Source organism: Bidens hawaiensis, unplaced genomic scaffold, assembly GCF_021521415.1.
Source record: "Bidens hawaiensis isolate Kalapana, Puna unplaced genomic scaffold, B.hawaiensis_p1.1 tig00013007_1, whole genome shotgun sequence".
NCBI classification, from domain to species: domain Eukaryota; kingdom Viridiplantae; phylum Streptophyta; class Magnoliopsida; order Asterales; family Asteraceae; genus Bidens; species Bidens hawaiensis.
Genome location: NW_027492093.1, coordinates 318,755 through 343,122, shown reverse-complemented (window position 1 = coordinate 343,122; position 24,368 = coordinate 318,755). Strand labels below are relative to the sequence as shown.

General features: G+C 39.4%; 1 protein-coding gene across 1 annotated transcript; it reads right to left on the bottom strand.

Annotated features, from left to right (window-relative positions):
* Positions 1-11,954: 11,954 nt before the first annotated feature.
* On the bottom strand, positions 11,955-15,709 carry LOC143542994 (cullin-1-like). The gene is made up of 18 exons (XM_077035432.1): positions 15,567-15,709; positions 15,191-15,476; positions 15,068-15,115; positions 14,797-15,000; positions 14,648-14,725; positions 14,471-14,557; positions 14,316-14,396; positions 14,169-14,231; positions 14,036-14,071; positions 13,870-13,954; positions 13,621-13,772; positions 13,496-13,551; positions 13,302-13,422; positions 12,982-13,143; positions 12,770-12,913; positions 12,443-12,661; positions 12,189-12,356; positions 11,955-12,101 (listed from the first exon to the last, which is right to left on the bottom strand). Exons 1-18 carry the CDS (start codon positions 15,704-15,706, stop codon positions 12,000-12,002), a joined length of 2,232 nt encoding a protein of 743 aa, XP_076891547.1. The 5' UTR covers positions 15,707-15,709; the 3' UTR covers positions 11,955-11,999.
* Positions 15,710-24,368: the final 8,659 nt, after the last annotated feature.

Sequence of the window (24,368 nt, the reverse complement as noted above, 5' to 3'; positions counted from 1 at the left end):
GATCTCATCCCCATGCCTCTTGGAAGCTTTGATGTTATCATTGGTATGGACTGGCTCTCGAATAATCGCGCCGAAGTTATTTGCGCCAAGAAGTTGATTCGCATTCCTCGAGAAAATGGTGATCTTCACATCTACGGCGAAAAACCCTCCAGTGGTCTTAAGCTTATGTCTTGCGCCGAAGCCCAAAGACTCATGCGGAAGAAGTGTGTTGCATTTTTAGCCCATGTGGTCAAACCTGCTGAAGAAAAGAAGCTTCGCGATATCCCTGTTGTGCGTGATTTCCCTGAAGTTTTTCCTGATGATCTTCCTGGTATCCCTCCCGCTCGTGAAGTCGAGTTCCGTATTGATCTTATCCCTGGTGCTTCCCCCGTAGCTAAATCTCCTTACCGTCTTGCGCCCGCTGAGATGCAAGAATTGGCAAGCCAACTTCAAGAGTTGACTGCTAAAGGATTCATTCGCCCTAGCTCTTCGCCCTGGGGTGCTCCGGTGTTGTTCGTTAAAAAGAAAGATGGTTCGTTTCGCATGTGTATTGATTACCGCGAGTTGAACAAACTCACCATTAAGAACCGGTATCCCTTACCGCGCATTGACGACCTCTTTGATCAACTCCAAGGTGCCTCTTGTTTCTCGAAGATTGATCTCCGCTCTGGCTATCACCAGTTGCGCATCCGCGATGAGGATGTTCCGAAGACTGCTTTTCGAACTCGTTATGGCCATTTTGAATTCTTGGTCATGTCCTTTGGTTTAACCAACGCACCCGCCGTTTTCATGGATCTAATGAATCGGGTGTGTAGGCCTTTCTTGGATAAATTCGTGATTGTGTTTATCGATGACGTTCTGATTTATTCTAAGACCAAGGCCGAGCATGAGCAACATCTCCGATTGGTATTGCAAAAGCTTAGAGCCGAGCAGCTCTATGCTAAGCTTTCCAAGTGTGAATTCTGGTCTGATGAAGTACAGTTTCTTGGCCATGTTGTAAACAAGATGGGTATCCATGTCGACCCATCCAAAATTGAAGCAATCAAGAACTGGATTACGCCGACCACTCCTTCTGAGATCCGTTCCTTTCTGGGCTTAGCTGGTTATTACCGGCGCTTCATTTCGAACTTCTCAAAGATCGCATTGCCTTTAACAGCTCTAACGCACAAGGGTAAACCATATATTTGGGGCTCGAAGCAAGAAGAAGCCTTTCTAACGCTCAAGCGTTTGTTGTGTGAAGCTCCTGTTCTTGCGCTACCTGAGGGTAATGATGATTTTGTCGTGTATTGCGATGCATCCAACCAAGGTCTCGGTTGTGTTCTTATGCAACGAGGCAAGGTTATCGCTTACGCATCAAGGCAACTTAAGGTTCATGAAAAGAATTATACAACTCACGACCTCGAACTTGGTGCAGTTGTTTTTGCCTTGAAGATCTGGAGACACTACCTTTATGGCACTAAGTGTATCCTCTACACTGACCATAAAAGCCTTCAACATATCTTTGATCAAAAGGAACTCAACATGAGGCAACGCCGATGGAACGAACTCATCAGCGATTACGATTGTGAGATCCGGTATCATCCTGGTAAGGCTAATGTGGTAGCCGATGCGCTCAGCCGAAAACCCTGCCATCTTAACTGTATCTTGCCGCGCACCCAGCTTCACTTTGCGCCGATCCAAAGTAACCTTGAATCGCGTATTCGTGACGCGCAGCGCGCATCCATCAGTAATGGTAACCTTCGCACCGAGTTAGCGTGTGGCGCGGAAGCGCATTTTGTCCCTAATCTGAGTGGAATTCTCTGCTATCTTAATCGCATCTGGATTCCCTTTGATGAGAATCTTCGCGCTGATATCCTGAGTGAAGCGCACAAATCTCGGTATTCTATTCATCCTGGCGCCGATAAGATGTACAAGGATTTGCGCATTTCTTATTGGTGGCCCGGTATGAAGAAGGATATTGCTGTGTTCGTAGCTAAATGTCTGACTTGTTCTAAAGTGAAAGCTGAACACCAACGCCCATCTGGTTTGCTCGAACAACCAGAAATTCCTACGTGGAAATGGGAATGTGTAGCGATGGACTTTATTACCAAGTTACCTTTGACAGCAAGCAAACATGATAGCATTTGGGTAATAGTGGATCGATTGACTAAGTCTGCTCACTTCCTGCCCATTCGTGAAAACTACCGTGTTGAGCAACTCGCGCAGCTTTATGTCAAGGAAATTGTCTGCCGCCATGGTACTCCTTTGAGCATCATATCCGATCGCGATGGCCGTTTTATATCTCGCTTTTGGAAATCTCTCCAATCTGCGCTAGGAACTCGCTTGGACATGAGTACGGCATATCATCCTCAGACTGACGGTCAGTCTGAGCGAACTATTCAAACTCTTGAGGATATTCTCCGATCTTGTGTTCTTGATTTTGGAGGTAATTGGGATTCGCACCTACCTTTGATCGAGTTCTCTTATAATAACAGCTATCATTCCAGTATTGGTATGGCCCCATTTGAAGCACTTTACGGTCGTAAGTGCCGCTCCCCGATTTGTTGGAGCGAGGTGGGAGAAGCTCAAATCACATGACCCGAACTTGTTCAAGAGACAACCGATAAAATCGCCAAGATCCGTGATCATCTGCTGACTGCTAGAAGCCGACAGAAGAGTTACGCAGATCGTAGGCGGAAGCCTCTCGAATTTCAAATTGGTGATCTTGTTCTCCTCAAAGTGTCGCCTTGGAAAGGTGTTGTCCGCTTTGGGAAGAAAGGTAAGCTTGCTCCTCGTTATGTTGGACCATTCAAGATTCTCGCGCGTGTGGGAAATGTTGCCTACAGACTTGACCTGCCGCCCGCGCTCTGTAATGTGCATCCAACGTTCCATGTATCCAATCTAAAGAAGTGTCTAGCTGACGAGAACCTTCACATTCCACTTGATGAAGTTCAAGTTGATGAATCTATGCATTTCGTTGAGAAGCCTGTTGAGATTATGGATCGCGAGGTTAAGCAAACCAAGCGCAGTCGTATCCCTATCGTGAAAGTTCGCTGGGAGTCCAAGCGCGGAGCCGAGTTTACATGGGAAAGGGAAGATCAAATGAAGATCAAGTACCCGCACCTGTTCTCTGCGCAACCTACTTCGAGATAAATTTCGGGACGAAATTTCTTAAAGTAGTGAGACTGTGACATCTGCCCCGATCCGACCCGACCCAGGTACCCGTTTCTCTGACCCGATCTCTTTCTTTTATGATTTAATATTTATTTATACTTATATTTTACTTTTAATAATAATAATGTTTTCCTTCCCGCCTCTTTCTCTCTCTTTCTTTCCGCCGTCCCGTCCCTCTCCTCCTCTCTTTCCGCCTTCTTTTCCCTCTTGTCGCCGTCCCGCCCTTACGCCTTGTTTCCCTCTTTTTCTTCTAACTCTTTGCTTGTCCTTTGTTCCTTCCCGCCTAAGGTTGTCTGCGCAGCTCCACGCGCCAGACTCCCTTACAAGGAATCCTGCGTGAAGACCACCTGTTTCAGCGATACGCGAGACGAACTCTTCTCGCAGCGCGCTAAGAATTGTAATTCTTCTCGCAGCGCGCGAAGGACGGTAGTTCTTCCCGCGACGCGCTAAGGATTTGTAGTTCTTCTCGCAGCACGCTAAGAATCGTAGTTCATCCCTCGACGCGCGCTAGGAATTTTAGTTCCTCCCGCGGCGCGCTAAGAAATGTGATTCTTCCCGCGACGAGTTAAGGTTGGTTCTGTCTGCCTTCGCGCTCGCGCTCTCTTGACCTTCTATGTCTGCCTTCGCGCTCGAGCTTTCTCGCGCTAAACCCTTTGAGTTTTCTTCTGTTTAATCTAGCCGTTTGCTTTTGTGTTGTCTTATCTTTTGAGCTGTTGACCTAATCTGCTTTATGTCTGAAAAGTTACTTTCGGCGCAGCATGCGCACCAACCCCATTGGTTGGCAGATAAAGTGACTGACATAATCTTTGGAGATCTGCTTTTTCCATGCCTGACCTGTACCTTTATCTGAACCGCCCATGCTTTTTTTACTGTTCCCTGACAGCTTTATCTTGCCCCCTGCAGCTGCCATATCTTTTGATATCTTTTGCTTTTGGAATCTTTTGCTTTTTGAGATCTTTTCCCCTTTTCTAGGGATTGTGTTCCCTAGGGTTTCTTTATAAATAATAATGTTATTTTTTCCTAACACTACACACACAAAGCACTTAAACTCTCCTATTCTCTGTTCCTCCTTGCTCCCTCTGCCGTCTTCCTCTCTGCCTCCGTCTTCCTCCCTGTTCTGCCCTGCTTTTCCGGTAATATATATTATATATAATAATTTACTTATTAATTATGCTAACTTATAATCAAGACTTAAAACAAATCATTAAAACAATAATCTTATTTATAGGTTAACTTGTGCTTGTTTAAAGTTGGTTCTTGCTTTATCTTACACCGCATCGTTTATCAAGTGAGTAATCTCGTACCTAATCCCTTTTTGCTTTTAATGTTTTGGGATGTTCATGTGTTCATACAAACTTAGAGTCTTAAACTTGTTTATGAGCTTTAGTCGCGCAGTATCCCATGTGTTGAGGACGTTTACTTGGCTGTTTATTTGTATGTGTGTATCATTAACCGCTTTGTTCGGCCTATTCCGAAGTTTTCATGGATCCATTAGATGAACACGGGAGACCTATCGTTTACGGTTTTCTTTGTTTACACTTGCACAGATGTTTTCTCGTTTTTGTGCTCAATTGGGAGCACGGATTGAACTATGAACTATGAGCTATGATCTATCTAGGCTTGATCACAATCTGATTGCACCCTTGTTAAACACCAGACATACACGTGTTGCGCGCAGATTTATTGTTATCTATGTATTGTATTAAACTTGATTTCTCACCAACACGCAAGTGTTTGACGTTTATTTTAACACATGTTCAGGTTTGCAGTAGCTGTTTTGGAGCTTGTGGACACGTAGGAAGTTTTCTTTATTTTGGACCTAGATTAAAATGTATCAAGACAAGTTATTGCTGTTCGAATATTATGATTTATAATATATTGATTTATGTTGGTTTATTTATATCTTGTGTTTACGTTGCGCGTGCGCGAATGAATGTATTTATTAAATATTGACACCCAATAGTGTCATGAGTAATGAAACAATATGTGGCGCCCCGATGCATAATCCGCCTTTGGTCGGGGTGTTACACGTAGCGTGAACCTGCTCCGTCTTGAATTGTGTGCTAGGCTACTTCGCGTCGTGCGAAGTGTGTTTTCTTAATTTCTTCGCGTCGCGCGAAGAATGAAGATTTTAGAAATTTTCATTTTAAATTCTTGCACTTTGATTATTGACATCTTTGGCAAAAACTTAAGTCGGAAATTTTCATGGTGTTACATCCTCCCCACCTCTTGAATAATCTTGTCCTCAAGATTTATTGAAATAATTACGGGTATTTTCTTTTCATTTTCGATTCAAGTTCCCATGTATATCCTAAATCTACCTATCACTTTCCTTGTTTTGTAATAAATTTTTTTCTTTTGATAAAAATATATTTTTTTTTCTAACTTTAATTTAATATATGTTTTATTCTTCTTTAATAACCATGTATTAATTAGTATTTATAACTAAGTTATATAAATTTATACTAAATCATGATAAGAAATAATTTTTATTAGATAGCGTTACAAGTTATTTGAATAATATCAAATTATATCTACTTATACTATTAAAAAAATACATCTTTCTATTAATAACATAAATTCTCATAATTTTTTACTAATAAAATAATTTAGAATTAAATTAAAGAGAAAATTACTTTTTGCGTCCATGTGGTTTTAAGGCGGAGGCATAATGAGTTCCTGAAAATTTTTTTGAACTAGTTGAGTCCCTGTGGTTTCAAAAATGAACCATTTTAGTCCATGCCGCTACTTAACTTTCAGGGTAAACTTTCATTTTACTGAAACCATAGGGACTCAAATTGTTCGTTTCTGAAACCACATGGATTCAAATTGTTCGCTTCTGAAACCCCAGGGACTCAACCAGTTCAAAAAATTTTTTGGGGACTCATTGTGTCTCCGCTCTAAAATCATAGGGACGCAAACAGTAATTTTCTCTATACTAAATTACATTCAACTTCTAACATTTCTATTTCTACTATACTATTAAAACAATACATTTTTCTATAAATAACATAAATTCTCATAATTTCTTGCAAATAAAATAATTCAAAATTAAATTAAATTACATTCAACTTCTAACATTTTCCTTAATATAATAAATCAAAATTGAATTAAAACAATCAACCTTATCGATTCGATCGGTTCCGCATATACTTCACACAAATTTGTTTATATCTTATTATTTGTGTTTTTAAACTGTTTTTATTAGTTGTAATATTTTTATCCCAACAGATTTATATAAAATAATCCGTTAAATTGGTGATTATAATATAAATCAATAAGGTATGTTAATAAATTATTATTATATTTATTATTTTTGTTGTATTTATTAACCACCCGTGTGATACACGGGTTCTAACCTAGTATTGAATAAAATAAAGAAATAAAACTTGTTATTTTGAATGTAACTTGGTTTACGGAATGATTCGTTATTAATTGCAAAAGAATATCATTTATTTCTTTTACTCTTTTAAACATTCTTTGTTTGGTTGAAAACATATACATTTTTTAAGAAAGCATTTATGTCCGGGTGATAATCTTCACGTAGTATGAGTAATAAATATATGTCATCCTCCTGGTTATAAAAACCCCGGATGGAATAGATTTTAATCCATAGAAGTCCATCAAATAACAAGGGACACAGAATTTGAACAATACAAAACTTTGTGCAAGTACTATGTTGTCTGGGTATCTAAGATGGAGGAGTTGGTCTGGCAGGCGTATGCAGCTGAAAGAAAAAGAAAACAGCGACGCCGATTGAAAATGTTGAAGAAGAAGTCTAGTTAAGCTTTAATCCCTCTAAAAGCTTACATGTTGATGAGACGTAAGATGTGTTACATGTAGGCTATTGTGTTATGTACATGATATTAAACTTGTAACATATGAAATCTTGATAACCATAATAATGTTTTATTATGTCGGGTTTCGGGAACTTGTTGTCGTAAAATGGATTAAAATGCAATTAACTAGAAAAAAAAAAGTAAATGTTTTACTTCATGTTATTTAATTAAATAGATATACAGCCAAAGTGTAAAAGTTGCACAAACTTGGCTGACCAAAGTGTAAATCGTCTTAAACATAGATTATCTAGAAAAATGCGTAGCAAAATAATTTGCAATGAGACTTATAGGTACGACCTAAATCTGTTGCAAAACGGGTATTTACTACTCGCACTTTGTGTGGAAAGGGGCTTAATAGATTTATGTAACTTCTTTCGTAATGTAATTATACGGTTCAATATAGTCATTTGATTTCAACTATACATCTTCTATCTTTCGTGTTTGTATGATTTCACTTCACATATCTGTCTCCGTCTAGAATGAAGAACGACTTGAGATTATTTGATCCTTACAACAAGTTTTTTAATAGTGTTTAGAAAGGTGTACGCAATGACACTTTGTATTCAAAATTTAAATGGCATATTTTACGTTCCCCAATAGAATAACGTAAAAAAATCTAAACAAAAACAAAAGATTGGCATTGCACAATCACGTTCCGCAAAGTGATCCAATAACATGATTGCGGCATCAAGCCATCACTATTTATCTATAGTACTAGGTTTGAAACCCGCCGCGTTGCGGCGGTGGTTTGACGCTAATTCAGTTGGTATCGGTTAAGTTCCTCACGACGCCTACACTAAATCAAAAAAATATATGTAAACGCTCAAAATAGTGTCAGCACACATAACATGTACAACTTATGACGAAAGCGCTACATATACAGTCGATATCTGATAGAAAAATAAATTAGTAAACATATAGCTTCTTAAACAAAAAATAATATAAGTAAAACGACGTTTATTCGGTTGGCAAATTACAAACGTTGTGACGAAATTCGATCGATATATATAGGTTCGCCACAACACTGGAGCTTAACCCAAAAAAATAATTTCAAAAAACTGACATATTTAAAACAAAAGAAAAAACAAAACAAACGCGGGCGTTGCAGCGTCGAGTCGACATACATTTGGTCGGTAACGATTAGGTTTGTTATCGTATCAGAAGTAAACATAAAAAATAATTTCGTTATTGGCTAGGTTTGCTACGGTACCGAAACTAAATAAACAATAACACGGGTGTTGCGGCGACGAGACGTTGCGTTTTTAGTTGGCTTCGCTTAAATTCCTTACAATACCGAAACTAAATCTAAAATTCAATTTCCTCAAATTATTATACTTAAAAAAAAACCTTTAAAAAGGAATCTAAATTGAAAGACCTTTAAAAAACGTGATCACAACCCACCAAATATAACACAATAAATCGGAAAAAAAACCAATGTTCCGAAAACCGGTTTTTTACTCATACCGGATTGGGTTACAAAATGGTACAACCGGTTGAACCGGGTTGTACATGAAGGTTCAACCGGGTTAAGTAGTTTACCTTGTAATTTGATATAACTGCAACTTCAACTCAAAAAAAAATCCAACAACATATGATTCCATAACAATATATAATCCAAAAATTAATCCATAATTAAAAAATAATACAACACTATTCGTTTTTTAAAAAATATTCCAAAAGTATACTCGTTTCAATGTAAACCGTTAGGTTAAAAGTAATTTTTAAAAAATGTAGGTCACAAAATATCAAAATTCTCTAACCGGTATTTTATAAAAAATATCGCAGGTTTGATGTTCTAGCAAACTGTCCAAAAATACCGGCCTCAAAATACCGACATGATATGCGAAACCAGGTGTTACCAGTTCAACCGGCCGATATGAACCAGTATTTAAAACACTGAAAATAAAACACCAGAATTAAAACAATAAATGGATAAAAAAAATATGTTAAACAAGAACAGCCAAGCCAAGGAATCGAACCCTGGCACTTAAAGACAAAGAAGTTATGCAAACACACTTTAGCCAACATGAAATCAACAACAAACTTGTCTTAATGCTGAAACTAAAAGCATAAATAATAAAACAGTAGGTTTCAAAAAAGTTGTTGCGGCACCAACATTTGATCTTTATCTATACTAGGTATAAACCTCGCCGTGTTGCGGCGGCGACGAGTCGACGTGAATCGGACGGTACCAGTTACGCTTATTACGGTACTGAAACTAAAATTCGTTAATGCCAAAATACATCAAATTAACATATTTAAAATCGAAAAAAAAACATGTCGAAAACAAAACCGTGGCTAACTAATTGATACACAAATACAATGAGAAAAACTAAGAAAAATTATGTGTAGCGTAATTGCGTAAACAAAATTGCTGGACTTGGTGGTCCATGTTGCCACACAAATATACAGAAAACTTAACTTAAAAATCGATAGAGCAAAGGTTCGAGCATGCGTTAAGAAAACCCAAAGCCTTTTAAATTATTATAACATCCATTGGACTATAATAGTCAAACTAGGTAAACAAACCGCCGCGTTGCGGCGATGCAACAACTCGAATTCGGTCGGTATCAGTTAATTTCGTAACGACATCGGCTGTAAATTAGAAAAAAAAACGTTAAAATTGTATTGGCACACGTACAACTTATGATCAAATCAAACGAACTTGATTACGATGTAGCTTACGATACAAATAACATATTTAAAATGATGTTTACTCGATCGTTAAAATCCGAGCGTGAGTCGATATGAGTTCGGCCGATATCGTATTTGTTTATTATGGTTCCGGAAATAAATCCAAATAATAAATTCTTCAAGTTAAAATATTTAAAACAAATAGAATAATAAAAAAATGCATAAGCAAACATACACAAAAAAATAAAATGAGAAAGTAGGGAGGAAAATAAAATAGCTGTTTACTGAAGGTCTCAAACCAACGACATAAATGCATATACAAAGCCTTAGCCAAAGACTAACCAAAAGTTCAAAAGCCACTAGGCTACTCAATCGTAGTTGTTTAACTAACAAAAATGATTTGAATAAATATCATAACTAAACTAATATAATATTCAAAAAAGAACTTGTGGCACCGACATTTCACTCTTTATCTATACTAGGTGATTACTCGTCGCATTGCGGCGATGCAGCAATGAATGGCCCGACACGAAACCCAAATAATAAATCTGTGAGTTTGGTCAGGTGTGGTTAAGCATTACGGCGATGCAGCAATGAATGGCCCGACACGAAACCCAAATAATAAATCTGTGAGTTTGGTCAGGTGTGGTTAAGCATGTTACGGTCCCGACACTAAACCCAAAAATAAATCTGTGAACGCCCAAAATCGTATCGGCACATGCACAACTTATGATCAAAGTGGCGCGAATTCAATCGGTTAGGTTCATTTCGATACCGACATTAACGTAAAAAAATATATTTAAAACAAAAGGATAACAAAAAAAGGCATCTTAAAAATAAAAATAGGTAAAACTCAGTCGTTGGTAAAAAGCGGCCGTTACTGTGGCAAGTCAACGCAAATTCGGTCGTTTTACATTTGTTTCGGTACCGTAGCTAAAAAAAAGTTCATATATTCAGAAGAAAATAAATAACACAAACAGTAAAACTCGGATGTTGCCGCCGAGAATTGACTCCTTGGTTTGCTTCGGACTGTTGAGATTTAAATTCCAACATATGTGAAACAAAAAAACATGCAAAAAGCAAAAACCTTCTAACACGTGTAAGAAATGGTTGCAAAAAACAAAAAAAAAAGGAAAAGAAACAATTCAACAAACAAACAGGACATAATGCAAGCCAAGCATTCAAAAGTTTCAAGAAACCCCAGACCAACCTTCCAAACATACCAATTCCCCGAAATTATTTCTTTAAAACAATCTGGCAAAGCAATATGTGGCACCAACATTTTCTTTTTATCTTAATTATAATATATATATAATTGTTTTACGGGTAAGTATCCTAAGAGAACCGTTGGCAAATTGAAAACTTTGAGAACCATTTTGGACCACTAAAAAAACCTCTAAAAAATATTTAAAAAATTATAAAACAAAAAAAAACGAAAATTTTAAAAGAGTAAAAAAAACAAAATTCTTATATTTCATTCCGGTTTCATTAAAAAAAACCGAATTTTTTTTTTCTTTTTAATTCGTATTATACCTATACACATATGTATACTTTCATTTAATCTCTAGTTACGTAATATACACATATGCACATTATCATTTACCTTAAATTATACATATGTGTAAAGGAAAAAAACATGTGTGTACATATTATACATATATGTATAATAAAAAAAACCGATTTTTTTTTCTTTTTAATTCGTATTATACCTATACACATATGTATACTTTCATTTAATCTCTAGTTACGTAATATACACATATGCACATTATCATTTACCTTAAATTATACATATGTGTAAAGGAAAAAAACATGTGGGTACATATATGTACATATTATACATATATGTATAATTTAGCTAAACCGAGAAAAATTTTTTTAACGTTTTTTTTTTAAAACTGGGATGATAAATAAAAATTTTGGTTTTTTTATTTTTGTGTTTTTTTTTTGTTTTATGATTTTTTTTTAGGTTTTTTTATGGTCCAAAATAGTTTTCATAGTTCTCAATTCCCAAAAAGTACTCATATGATCCTCATCCATTGTTTTACAACCCAAACATTTTAAATATAAACATAGACAATTAGCTTTCAATTTCTTTCGTTGACACCAACAAAGTGATTTTTATCTATAGTATAACATATAATATATAATTAGATAGTGTTGTGCTTTACATTCTTTCTTTTTCAACAGATTCGCATCTCAAATCTTTAGTACAAGCAATAAAAACAGGTCTAGTAAAACCGAGATGCAAGAAAACATGGATTTTACAATTTATGAAGTATAATGTAAATAGCATAACCGAGAATATATATTATAATATCCGCAATAAGGTAAGGATCATCAGCAATCCAAAACATTGGCAAGATCAATAGATTTCTAGCTAATTAACCAGAATCATGCCAAGTACCGGAACAAGTTCGGGTTCTCTTTGTCTCTTTCAAGATATTCACGAGTTATCAGATCTTCAATCCTCTTCTTTATTGCTTTTACCTCAGGCTGCATAATTAATATATTTATGCTTATCACTTAGATTAATGTATTTGTGAAAATTGATAAAAATGTTTAAGAAAGAATGTTTGTTACCTTAAACATGTGGCCTAGCTGTTCAACACACTCCATAACCAACTGCTGGTATCCCAGCGCTTTCCTGCTTTTCATGATTCGCACAATCGAAGCATCAATTGCATACCGCCTATCCTTATTAACATCCTCGATTACTTTCTTCTTCTCGTCCACAGGAGGTAGAGAAATCTATTTTTTTACAAAATTTAAGTAAATTATAGTTTAAACGTATAATCTTCATAAAATATTTTAAAAGTAACAACACACATAAATACCTTGATCCTTCTCATTTTATCTGTAAACTTTGAGTTGAATTCAAAGGTATCCGTTCGAGAGATTGTTTTAGTGTTTGGCTCCTTGATAAGAATTTTATACTTGGCACATGACAAAGAATGGAGCAGCCTAGCAACATCATCATCTGACAGGTTCAACTCACTCATAATTTCTTGGTAACTCAGTCGATCTGATGAGTTGAACAGTAGTAGGACGGAAGCCTGCATCAGTAAAATTCAATATCCAAGTCAAAGGGTTGGTCAGCTTTACACCAAAGTCAATTATTCATCAGCTTAAGTTAACAAAAATAACATTTTAATAGAAGAAACCTGGTAGGTTGTGACAATGAGCTCCACAGTTTTAGGATCAAATTTCCCGTTTATGTTGCAGGTACCCAACGAATATATCCATGTAAGTTTCCTGTGCTTTGTTTTTGTTTCATAAAATTCTCTGAAAACTTCAACACATTTCACCTAAACAAAAAATAAGAACAATATAAACACTAATATTTCATCTTTGTTTCTCACAAAAATGAAGTTACCATTTCGGCTGGTAGATTTAAGTCAAAAGATTTGTAACTTGGCCAAAAGCCTGTAGTCAACACAGTTACAATCAAGTCAATCCCGGGGCTGACATTCGAATTATTGGTCAAGTACTCCTCAAAGTGGGATTTGTTTTCTTTTGCCAATGCTAAATCCGTAACCTGAAACACATCCACAAAAGCTAGATTACAATTCTTTATTCAAACACTTTAAAAATATGAATTTTCTATGCATAAAAAGTTAAAACTTTGATCGAAAACCTGGTTATTTGCCACGTCAATAAAATACGAAAATGACTATTTTGTGCATACATGCATACCATTCCCTCTATCTTTGATGTGAACTGCCCACCAAATTGCTGCTTCAGCTTTGACACAATACTTCTCTCATGTTCATCACTCGCACTCTTGTCAAACAAAAGCCGCCAAGCAAGTTTTTTCCTGCTAGTATATAACATTATCATACCAGGAACCACACGAAGGTTAAAGCTCATGACAATCTAAACGCACTTACCTGTAAAAATTAGCAAATACATCTCTATCACTGATGTAGGCAAGCCGCTTCACAACCTGAAAATTAATTTTAAAACTTAAATGCCACTTTTATAAATAGGGTGGCATCCATAACATTAAAAATACCTTCTCAAATGTATCTTCAACGTCTTCATCACTCAATTTCTCACTTCCACCCTTCTTAAGAATATTATCACAAAGTGTAGCTAGTAACTCTGCACTTGAACTTCCGGAAACACCCTTATTGCAGAACATTTCAAATGCTTCTTCAAGTACCTACAGATGAATTTAGAAACAGTAAAAAAAATGAAAGAAAAAAAAACATAATGGTTTATCAATGAACTACTACTAAACAATATGCATAGTTACATATCATGTGAAAGATTTTATGGTTATTAAAACAATCATTTACATATGTCAAGTACTTATCATGGAGCTCAATCACTTTTCTAACAAAAACCTGAGCACACACACAAACACATAAGTTTCTGCTCATACACATGATTCCTAATTTATGAAAATTTCATATTATCATGAACACCTGTTCTTGCAAGCCAACCACGTCTCTCTTTCCAGCCTGCAAAGAACCACACAACATTGTACTTTATTAAATTAAATGCTTATAACAAGCATATGCTTTCAAAAGATTATAAATTAACATGTTAAGTACAAACCTTCTTGTTACTTGCAGCATCCTCTGCTTGCTTAGCCAATGTCGTAGTTTCAGCGATGACATGCTGTACAACATAGGGATACATACGAAACAAAAAGATTGAAAATTAACATAACATAGAAACAAATTTGTGTGCAGTTTTACAAACCTGCTTAAATATACTAGATAACTGATCTAGAGCCCGCGGTAACTTAGAAAAGAATCTGTACATCCTTGTCAAATCAGCAACCTAGACAAAAAGTTAATGGTCAAAACAACGATAAACATATAAATAGTATTCTGGAATCATTAATAAGTGCATACCTTGTCATCCCTGAGCAATGCAAGAAAACTTGAGTGTTCATCCTCAAGCAATTGAGTTGCATAAACAGACAACTCATGTTGAACTTTCTACACACAGCCAATTAGAGATATACACATTACAAAACCAACACAATTATATGAAGTAAAACTTAAAAAAGATTAAAAAAAAAATTAAACCTCAAGCAGCTTTGGCTCACTGCTGGCATGAAGATAAACTAAAGCTCTGTTCTTTTCCCTGTTTAAACACTCCTCTGCCTAAAATTCCAATTTAGAAAATAAGATCTTGAAATTATATGTTTCATTTTCAAAAAAAAAAAGACGTTTACTTTGAGCATATAATCGTAACAAGAATAATCTAAGATCCAGTTTGAAGCCTTGCGTGAATAATATGCGGATGTATCTTTCAACATAGATGATTCAAAATCATTCTCATAGTACTTCATTTGTCCCTTTCCTATCTCAACAAAAACATCTAGAACATTCTTAAGTAAAGCTCGATCAATCTGCTCGCCTTCACGCTCTTGATCAATCTGGTTACTTACAAAATCACCATTAAATAATATCCCCATCGGTAACTAACACAACCAGGATACATACCAGAGATATTACAGCATCCCTTACTTTCCCTTTCACCTCTTCGTACACCTGACACAAAAAAAAATTAGCGATTCGAATCACACAAATAATATTTTTTTTCTTGGAGAACTCTTGCTAGAATACCAGATCACGGAAACAAGCAATTCCAACTTCATTTAGTGGCAGAAGAGATTTGTGGGGGATAAAGTAGCGATCAAGGTAGTGGAAGAATCGTAAAAGCCAACGAACCATGACTTTATGATTTGACCACCTTCTCACAAACTCCCTAAGCATGAAAGCATCATGCTTCTCTCTTAAACAAGGTAACACCATCGAAGTAATATACTCTTCAAACGTCTCACGGTACTTAACGTACAACTGCTGTGAGTGATCATTTGGCGGTTTTTGTAAGCACATGTTGTAGATGGTACTAAAACAAAATTGAACAAATCATTATTATTATAACTTAAACAGGAAATCAAATGAAGAAAAAGAGGTAGCTATAGCTGTATGTATATACTTGTAGTGCATCATGTAGTCATCTGAGCTGAAGTGTGTGTCGGAATGGCCTTCTAGAATGTTCTTGAGCTTTGTTATGCCTTTTTGCATCAATTCCCATCCTTGTTCTAAGCTTATTATTGTTGGTGTTCTCACCTCCATACTCACTAGGCGTTAGTCGGGCGGTGACTAGCAATTAATTGGGATTAATCAGATTGGTGTGTGTGTGTATAATTTTTGAAATATGCATATCATATTTTATATAAAAAAAATTTCAATTTTGTTTGATTTGGAGCAAATAGGGGTTGATCGCTGAAGAAACACTAACCGGACCCCGGGCAAATTACGGGTAACCTGGGGGTTAGATAGATGTTTCCCACGAGGGGTTAGACCCGGAGAAGATGGTTCTTCTGATAACCTGCAAAACAGACACCGTGAGCTTGTCACTGAGAAGGGGGGGGGGGGTTCCTCCTTGTGACCACCCTCCGGCATGAGAATCAGACTAGATTGCTCTTTAAATATAAATGTATATTAAGAGATTGCTAGAGCAGATATCAGGTATAATATGATAAGATATGTTAAGATAAGATAATCATACCATTTGTGGTATTTATAGCCGGAGGTAGGTTTCCAAGGAGGTGTGGCCTGCTGAATAGTATTCCTGTTCAACCAACAGTGGCCTACGCACGTGCCCTGCTGGTAGTTGGTGAGTAGGCAGCGGCTGATAGTGACCAGGCCTGCTGTGTACTATTCCTTTTTCACCAACTACAGGCTAGGCACGTGGTATGTCAGGAGTTGGTGAGTAGGTAGCGGCTAATAGTGACATACAGTACAAGAGCATGCTGCTCGCCATACTGTTGTCAATGAGCTGTCGTATCTTTGGACAGATCTTTTGCCCATACCTCGTCAGGTACAGTAAAAGATCCTCAGTATCGTACGGACTGGCTCATTTGGGCGGGAGTATTCCCCCTCCCGCCTTTGTGCGGGAATGTTCCCGGCTTGCTCATTCCTTCTTCAGGTGACTGCTGAATTATTATGAGAGTTAAGCCTTGTGCGTGTAGCCATGCTGCGCGGGTGGCCTTCCCTGATGGCCGGTATCCGTAACTGCGGGAACATGCGGAGTACCTGAAAACCATTGGTAGGCGTTTCCTGCGGGGACAGCTTGCGTACCGCACGTGAGGACGTCACGTCTCTGAGCGTGGTGGGTCCTGCTGATCCAGTTGGTTTCTGCGCAGACGTTCCTTTAGTTTAGTCTTGCGGGTTCAACCGCGCAGACGTCCGTTAAGGAGTCTTGCGGGTTGAACTGCGCAGACGTCCCTTTTCAAGGTGAGTCTGTGGGTCCAACTGGGCTCTGCTGGGGCCTACCTCTTCAAGTCCCCCCAGTCCAATGTTCTTCTCATGAATGTTTAATAAAGTGAGGTGAACTTTTGGACTTAAGCAAAGGGTTTTTGAAAAGGGTTGTTTTAAGGTTTTCCATGGGGATTCTTCCCACGGAAATCCTAATGTCACGCAGAATTTCCCACTGTTCTGCTTGATCTTTGGGTATGATGCGGGTAGGTCTGTAACCTCCTCGCAAGTCAGGAGCGTTGAGTACCTCTTGTGTAGATTCTCCATGAGGTTTTGGTAGTTTTGAACATAGTGATCAATTATGTTAAAACCACCAATTCCATCTTGAAGTTTCAAACAATCTAGTTCTCGACGTTCCCGCTATGCGGGGATGTTATTCCCGTTTGCGCAAGCATGGCCCAGAAGATCCTTCTTGGTTTCATTTCCCTGCGGAGTGCTAGGTATGTGAAGGGTTTCGCCTTGACACTGTACCCGCACCCGTCTTATAGTTACTTTACTCCCAAGGTATTCCTGGCGTCAATTCCCTGCAGGTGCTAGGTATGTGAAGGGTTTTGCCTTAACACTGTACCCGCACCCGTCTTATAGTTACTTGGTTGCCGAGGTATTCCTGGCGTCAATTCCCTGCAGGTGCTAGGTATGTGAAGGGTTTTGCCTTAACACTGTACCCGCACCCGTCTTATAGTTACTTGGTTGCCGAGGTATTTTTGGCTTCAATTCCCTGCGGGTGCTAAGTATGTGAAGGGTTTTGCCTTGACACTGTACCCGCACCCGTCTTATAGTTACTTGGTTGCCAAGGTAAGGGGTATATTCCCGCTTACTTTTGAATCTTTGAGACTTGCGTTATAAACGTTATATGAATTGCGCATGCATATTTTAGTTTATTTTAGCAATTTTCCCAGTGTTTTGGATAAGTTAACCTTTGAACGTGACAGAATAGGTGTGAAGTTTTGCTTCCTTTCGTGATTGTGAGGGTAGGACCGTCACTTGAACTTAGTAGGATGGCTAAACTTTACCTATACCTGACCTGCGTGTAGGTTTTCCTCATCCTTTTTTGAAATTTCTAAGTGTTTAGGATAAGTTAACCTTTGAACGTGGTAGATAATAGGTGTGAAGTTTTTCTTCCTCTTTCGTGATTGTGCGGGTAGGACCGTCACTTGAACTTAGTAGGATGGCTAAACTTTACCTATACCTGACCTGCGTGTAGGTTTTCCTCATCCTTTTGTTGAGATTCTCTGTTTTGAATAATTTAACCGTTCGACGCGCGGTTGTCAATAGGTTAGTGTTCAGTTTCCTTTATCATGATTCATGCGGATAGACTGGCACTTTCATTTAGTGGGATGACTGAACTTTTCCCCTTCAACTGACCTGCGTGAAGGTTTGCCGTTTTTTGGGTTTATGCGGGTTTTGCCGCCTTCCCCACGCAACGACTTTCCTCGTAATTATGCGGTGAAGACCGGCATATCCGTGTGGAAAGTTTACAAGTATAAAATCATCAGCGTCAATGTTCTAAAGAGAATCATTTCCATTAAAAGTGGATCTGGGCCTTTTACAAATTTGGAATTGATCTACATGTAACACTTGCGTAATTGAGCTCCGTTCCATGTTCTTGGGACGGGAGTGCCATCGAGCCTTTCGAGCCGGTATGCGCCCTTTCCCAGCACTTGTTTGATAACGTACGGACCTTCCCAGACAGGAGTCAGCTTTCCTGGGCGATCTTGGTTCGAAGCCTCGTTGTTACGCAATATGTAGTCTCCTTCATTGAAGTTGCAGAGTTTTACCCGCGTGTTGTAGTACTTTTGCATTTGTCGTTTGTAGTTCTCTTCACGCATTGCGGCTAAGTCTCTGCGTTCCTCGGTTAGCATGAGGTCTAACCGTCTTTCCGCATTATTGTCCTCTGGTTGAATCATGACCCTTGGTGAGGGTAAACCAATTTCGACCGGGACCATGGCTTCAGTGCCATAAGTGAGGCTGAACGGGGTTTCTCCCGTACTTGCCTTTTTCATCGTTCTGTGTGCCCAAAGTACGTGTGGAACTTCGTCCACCCAGCCGGATCTGTGTTTCAATAGTCTTCTCTTTATGCCATCGACGATGCTCCTATTTGCTCTTTCCACCTCACCATTACCCTGCGGGTGCGCCACCGAGGTAAAGGTGTGGGTGATTTGAAGTTCTTTAAGCCACTGTTGTAGCTTCTTGTCAGCAAAGTTGGTGCCGTTATCGCTCACCAAATTCTGTGGGAGCCCGAAACGACAAATGATAAATTCCCAAATGAATTTCTTGATATGTTTTGCGGTCGTTTGGGCTAAGGGTTTTGCTTCTATCCACTTGGTGAAGTAGTCGATGGCGACCACTAGAAACTGGACGTTCCCTGCTGCTGTGGGAAATGGGCCAGTCACGTCGATGGCCCACTTCTGAAATGGCCATGCAGAGGTGACTGGAACAAGTTCATTCTTCGGGCGATGCGTGTTGGGTGCGTAGAGCTGACAAGACCTGCATTTTCTGATGTACGCCAGCGCATCCGTATGCATCCCCGGCCAAAAGTATCCCGCGTTGTTTAGCTTAGCTACAACTGCGCGTGGACCTGCATGTATCCCACAGATGCCTTCGTGTACTTCCCTTAGGAGGTAGTTGGCATCTTGGTCGTCAACGCATCTGAGGAGGGGGCCAAGAAAGTTACGTCTGTAAAGGACGTCATCAATGAGTTGATAGTTCAGTGCTTTACAGCGTAGTTTTCTTGCCTGTGTTTTTGACTCTGGTAGTATGCCCGCCGCAAGGTAATTTATTATTGGTGTCATCCACGTTTCTGTGCCGGTTTGTATGACACAGATTTCCTTGTGTGGGACTGATGGTGCTCCCAGGAGTTCAATGCGGATGTCCTTTCCCAAGTGAGTGAAAGCTAATGACGCAAGCTTGCTTAACGCATCCGCAGATTTGTTTTCGCTACGCTTGACGTGTATGACTTTACAATCATTAAAATCGCGCATGAGGGTTTTTGCTTGAGCGAGGTACAGGGCCATTGTGTCGTTCACGGCCGTGTACGTCCCGTTTATCTGATTGGCAACTAACATGGAATCCACATGGGCTTCCAAGTTCTTTACTCCCATTTTACGCGCAATCCTTAACCCGGCCAAGAATGCTTCATACTCAGCTTCGTTATTCGTACTTGGAAAGTCCAGTCGAATAGCGTAAGTGTATTCTTGGCCTGTTGGGTTGGTAAGTTTTAACCCTGTGCCTGAGCCCTCGCTGTTGGCCGCTCCATCGGTGTAAAGTCGCCAGACTTCATCGATGTCTAGTGCTGGAGAGGGCTGAGCCTCGTCCTGGCACTCTTTCTCCCGCGATGCGGGGACTTCGGCAATAAAGTCGGCCAAGACCTGGCCTTTTATAGTTGGCCTTGGCTTGTATTTTATCGCATATTCTCCCAATTCTATTGCCCATTTGGCTAGGCGTCCCGAAAGTTCGGGTTTGCCTAAAACGTTTGCGAGTTTGAAGTTGGTGAGAATAGTAATTGGGTGACCTTGGAAATATCGTCTTAGCCTGCGTGAAGCCTGTACAAGTGCTAAGACTAATTTTTCCAGGGTAGAGTACCGAGTTTCGACGTCTGTTAGGAGACGGCTAACATAGTAGATTGGCATCTGGATGCCTTTTCGCTCGACTAACAGGACGGCCCCGGTCGCTCTATCTGTGGCGGAGAGGTATAGGATTAATTCCTCTCCCGCTTCTGGTGCTGTGAGCGTTGGGAGTTCGATCAAACGTGATCGAATTTCCTGAAAAGCTGCTTCCGCTTCTGGTGTCCAGCGGAAGTGCGTTTTCTTTAGACAGTTTCTCAGCGTCGACACGAATGGGAACGACCTATCCGCATGATTTGCCAAGAAGCGGTTAAGTGCAACTAGGCGTCCGTTCAGTGTCTGAGCTTGTTTGATGGTGGTAGGTGATTCCATTTTAATAATGGCTTCGACCTTTTCAGGGTTCGCTCTGAAGCCATCTTTTGTAACGATGACTCCTAAGAACTTCCCTTCTTCCATCCCAAAGGAACACTTGCTCGGGTTGAGCTTCATGTTTATCCTTCTGAGTGTGTTGAATGTTTCTTCGATGTCTTTCAACATCGCTTCTGGGTTAAGGCTTTTAATGACCAGGTCATCCATGTATACTTCCAAGTTTCTCCCAATTTGGGCATGAAACTCTTTGTCCATCAGGCGCTGGTATGTGGACCCGGCATTCTTAAGTCCGAATGGCATCATTTGATAACAGAATGTGCCATCGGGCGTCCGAAATGCGGTTTTGTCCTGATCGTCAACGGCCATGTGGATTTGATGGTATCCTTTATACGCATCAAGGAAGCATTTAAGGCGAAACGGTGATAACGAATCTACCTTAAGATCAATTTCGGGTAACGGGTAACAATCTTTGGGGCATGCTTTGTTCAAGTCTTTGAAATCTATGCACATGCGCCATTGCTTGTTAGACTTTGGTACCATAACGGGATTTGCAACCCAAGTTTGATATCTGCTAACGCGTACGATGCCCGCGTCAAGGAGTTCCTTGACTTGGGTTCTACACGCGTTAGCTTGTTCCGCCCCCATTACTCTACGCTTTTGTATGACCGGCGTAAAAGCCTGGTCACACTTGAGCTTATGCTCTGCTTTACTTCGAGGTACACCAGTCATGTCTGCTGGTTTCCATGCGAAGATGTCAGCGTTTTTTTGTAATAAGCGTTTGAGTAATGTGCGCGTAGGATCAGTTATTGTTGGGCCAATGGTAACCGCCTGGTCGGGGTATTTTCCATTAAAAGCCCATTCTTCTGGTTCGGTGATGGTGGGTTTAGCCATCTTTGGTTTGGGTGTTGATGAGACAGATGCGATGCATACCTGGGGAATACCGGTGACCATCGCCACGCCCTCTGCTGTTGGCCATCCCATCATGCCGTGGACTGAAGATACTACGGCGTTGAATCTTGCCATCCCGTCTCTCCCGAAGAGAATGTCGTACGTGTGGTGTGGCTTCCTCATTACGACAAAGTCTACATCCTCTGTGCGGGAGAGTTTTCCGTCTGTGAGAGTGACGGGGAAAGATAGGATGCCCAGAGGGGTGTTTGTGCTGCCGTCGAACCCTTCCATCGAGGCGTAGACCGTTTCCAAGCGTTCCTTGTCTTCATCATCTAACTTGTCGAAGAACTGCCTGTACATAACTGTTGATGAGGCACCGTTGTCAACAAGAGTGCGGGAAGTGATGTAGTGTCCCAGCTGGCTTTTGATGACGATAGGGCCCTCTTTGCTGGGTCCTCCTGGCACTCGCGGGAAGCGCACCTCAGCTTCTTTCCATGCGCATGGTTCTGTCGTCTGTCTTTTTCTTCCTCTGATGTTACCACGAACCATGTGAATGCTGATGTCAACGGGCTTTCTTCCGTTGCTTTTGTATCGGTTGTCATTCTGCCCTCTATTCCTGATTGATGCCACCAGGTGTGTAAGTTTGCATATCATATTTTATATAAAAAAAATTTCAATTTTGTTTGATTTGGAGCAAATAGGGGTTGATCGCCTAGGCACGGTTTTTACAAGTATGGATGTGCCCGAAATGAAATGAAATTGACATCTTGGTTGCAATGATAAGAATTAGCAAATAAAGTATAAATGTAAATGGATACTTAATTAAATAAATATCCAATAGGCATAAACCCTAAAAACCCAAATCAAATGAAAAAACAAATAAGTAGTGAAATGAACCCAAAAGCAGCAGCAGCAGCAATGATTATTATTAGTTTTGGGATAAAGCCACCCAGATAGATAGATTGATTGATACCTGTATGAAGTATGCAATTGGAGATCAATCAATTTATTGCATTGGATCATCATTCATGACTGTCTCCCATCGTGGTTTGGCTTATCTTCCTTCCACTGCTGCTTTTGCTTTGGGGGGTTTTATTCTTTTTCTTTTCATTATAGTTTTCAATTATAGTTTTCAATTGCTTTTGCTTTTGCTTTGGGGGGCTTCTGCTTTTTCAATTATAGTTTCCACTGCTTTTGCTTTGGGGGGGCTTCTCTTCTCTTCTCTTCTCTACCAATAAGATTTCTTTTCATTATAGTTTTCAATTCTATTACTATACTTTCAAATAAAATGTTGACACGTGTTCTTAAATTCTTGGCATTATATATTTAACTAGAAGGATAAAGTTTAAACACAAATGAGATATATATATCATAGTCCCGAACAAAATATACAAAAGATACAATATATCGCAGAATATAACACAATGCCGAACAAAATATTACACAATGTTGATTAATATAACACAGTATCAAGAAAAAAAAGGCATAATGCCAAGGAGAAAAGACACGATCAATGATGAAAATAAGCACACAACACAATGATAAACAAAAAGATACAATATTTTTTTACTCAACATTGTGTGTTTTCTTTAGAACGAGAAAGACGGTAGAAACATTTTTGTGTTTTTAGTTTTTTAGTTTTTTTATTAAATTTTGAGTTATTATTTTTTTATTAATTTTTATTTAGGTTTTTTTGTGTGGCTAAAAATCCTTCTTATTTTTGTCCCCATTTGTAGAATAACATATATTTCGTTAATCAAACTTCTCACACGTTAGACCTTGCATATTGGGTGTGACATCTGACCCGATCCGACCCGACCCAGGTACCCGTTTCTCTGACCCGATCTCTTTCTTTTATGATTTAATATTTATTTATACTTATATTTTACTTTTAATAATAATATATATATTTTCCTTCCCGCCTCTTTCTCTCTCTTTCTTTCCGCCGTCCCGTCCCTCTCCTTCTCTCTTTCCGCCTTCTTTTCCCTCTTGTCGCCGTCCCGCCCTTACGCCTTGTTTCCCTCTTTCTTCTAACTCTTTGCTTGTCCTTTGTTCCTTCCCGCCTAAGGTTGTCTGCGCAGCTCCACGCGCCAGACCCCTTACAAGGAATCCTGCGTGAAGACCACCTGTTTCAGCGATACGCGAGACGAACTCTTCTCGCAGCGCGCTAAGAATTGTAATTCTTCTCGCAGCGCGCGAAGGACGGTAGTTCTTCCCGCGACGCGCTAAGGATTTGTAGTTCTTCTCGCAGCGCGCTAAGGATCGTAGTTCATCCCTCGACGCGCGAAGAATTATAGTTCTTCCCGCGGCGCGCTAGGAATTTTAGTTCCTCCCGCGGCGCGCTAAGAAATGTGATTCTTCCCGCGGCGCGCTTAGAAATGTAGTTCTTTCCGCGATGAGTTAAGGTTGGTTCTGTCTGCCTTCGCGCTCGCGCTCTCTTGACCTTCTGTGTCAGCCTTCTCGCGCTAAACCCTTTGAGTTTTCTTCTGTTTAATCTAGCCGTTTGCTTTTGTGTTGTCTTATCTTTTGTGCTGTTGACCTAATCTGCTTTATGTCTGAAAAGTTACTTTCGGCGCAGCATGCGCACCAACCCCATTGGTTGGCAGAAAAAGTGACTGACATTATCTTTGGAGATCTGCTTTTTCCATGCCTGACCT

Coding starts and splice junctions, on each gene's coding strand:
- LOC143542994 (XM_077035432.1), bottom strand. CDS start 15,706: ATGGAGGTGAGAACACCAACAATAATAAGCTTAGAACAAGGATGGGAA. Junction 13,955..14,035: donor TGGTTGGCTTGCAAGAACAG/GTGTTCATGATA, acceptor GTGTGTGCTCAG/GTTTTTGTTAGAAAAGTGAT. Junction 13,144..13,301: donor CATCAAAGATAGAGGGAATG/GTATGCATGTAT, acceptor GATGTGTTTCAG/GTTACGGATTTAGCATTGGC.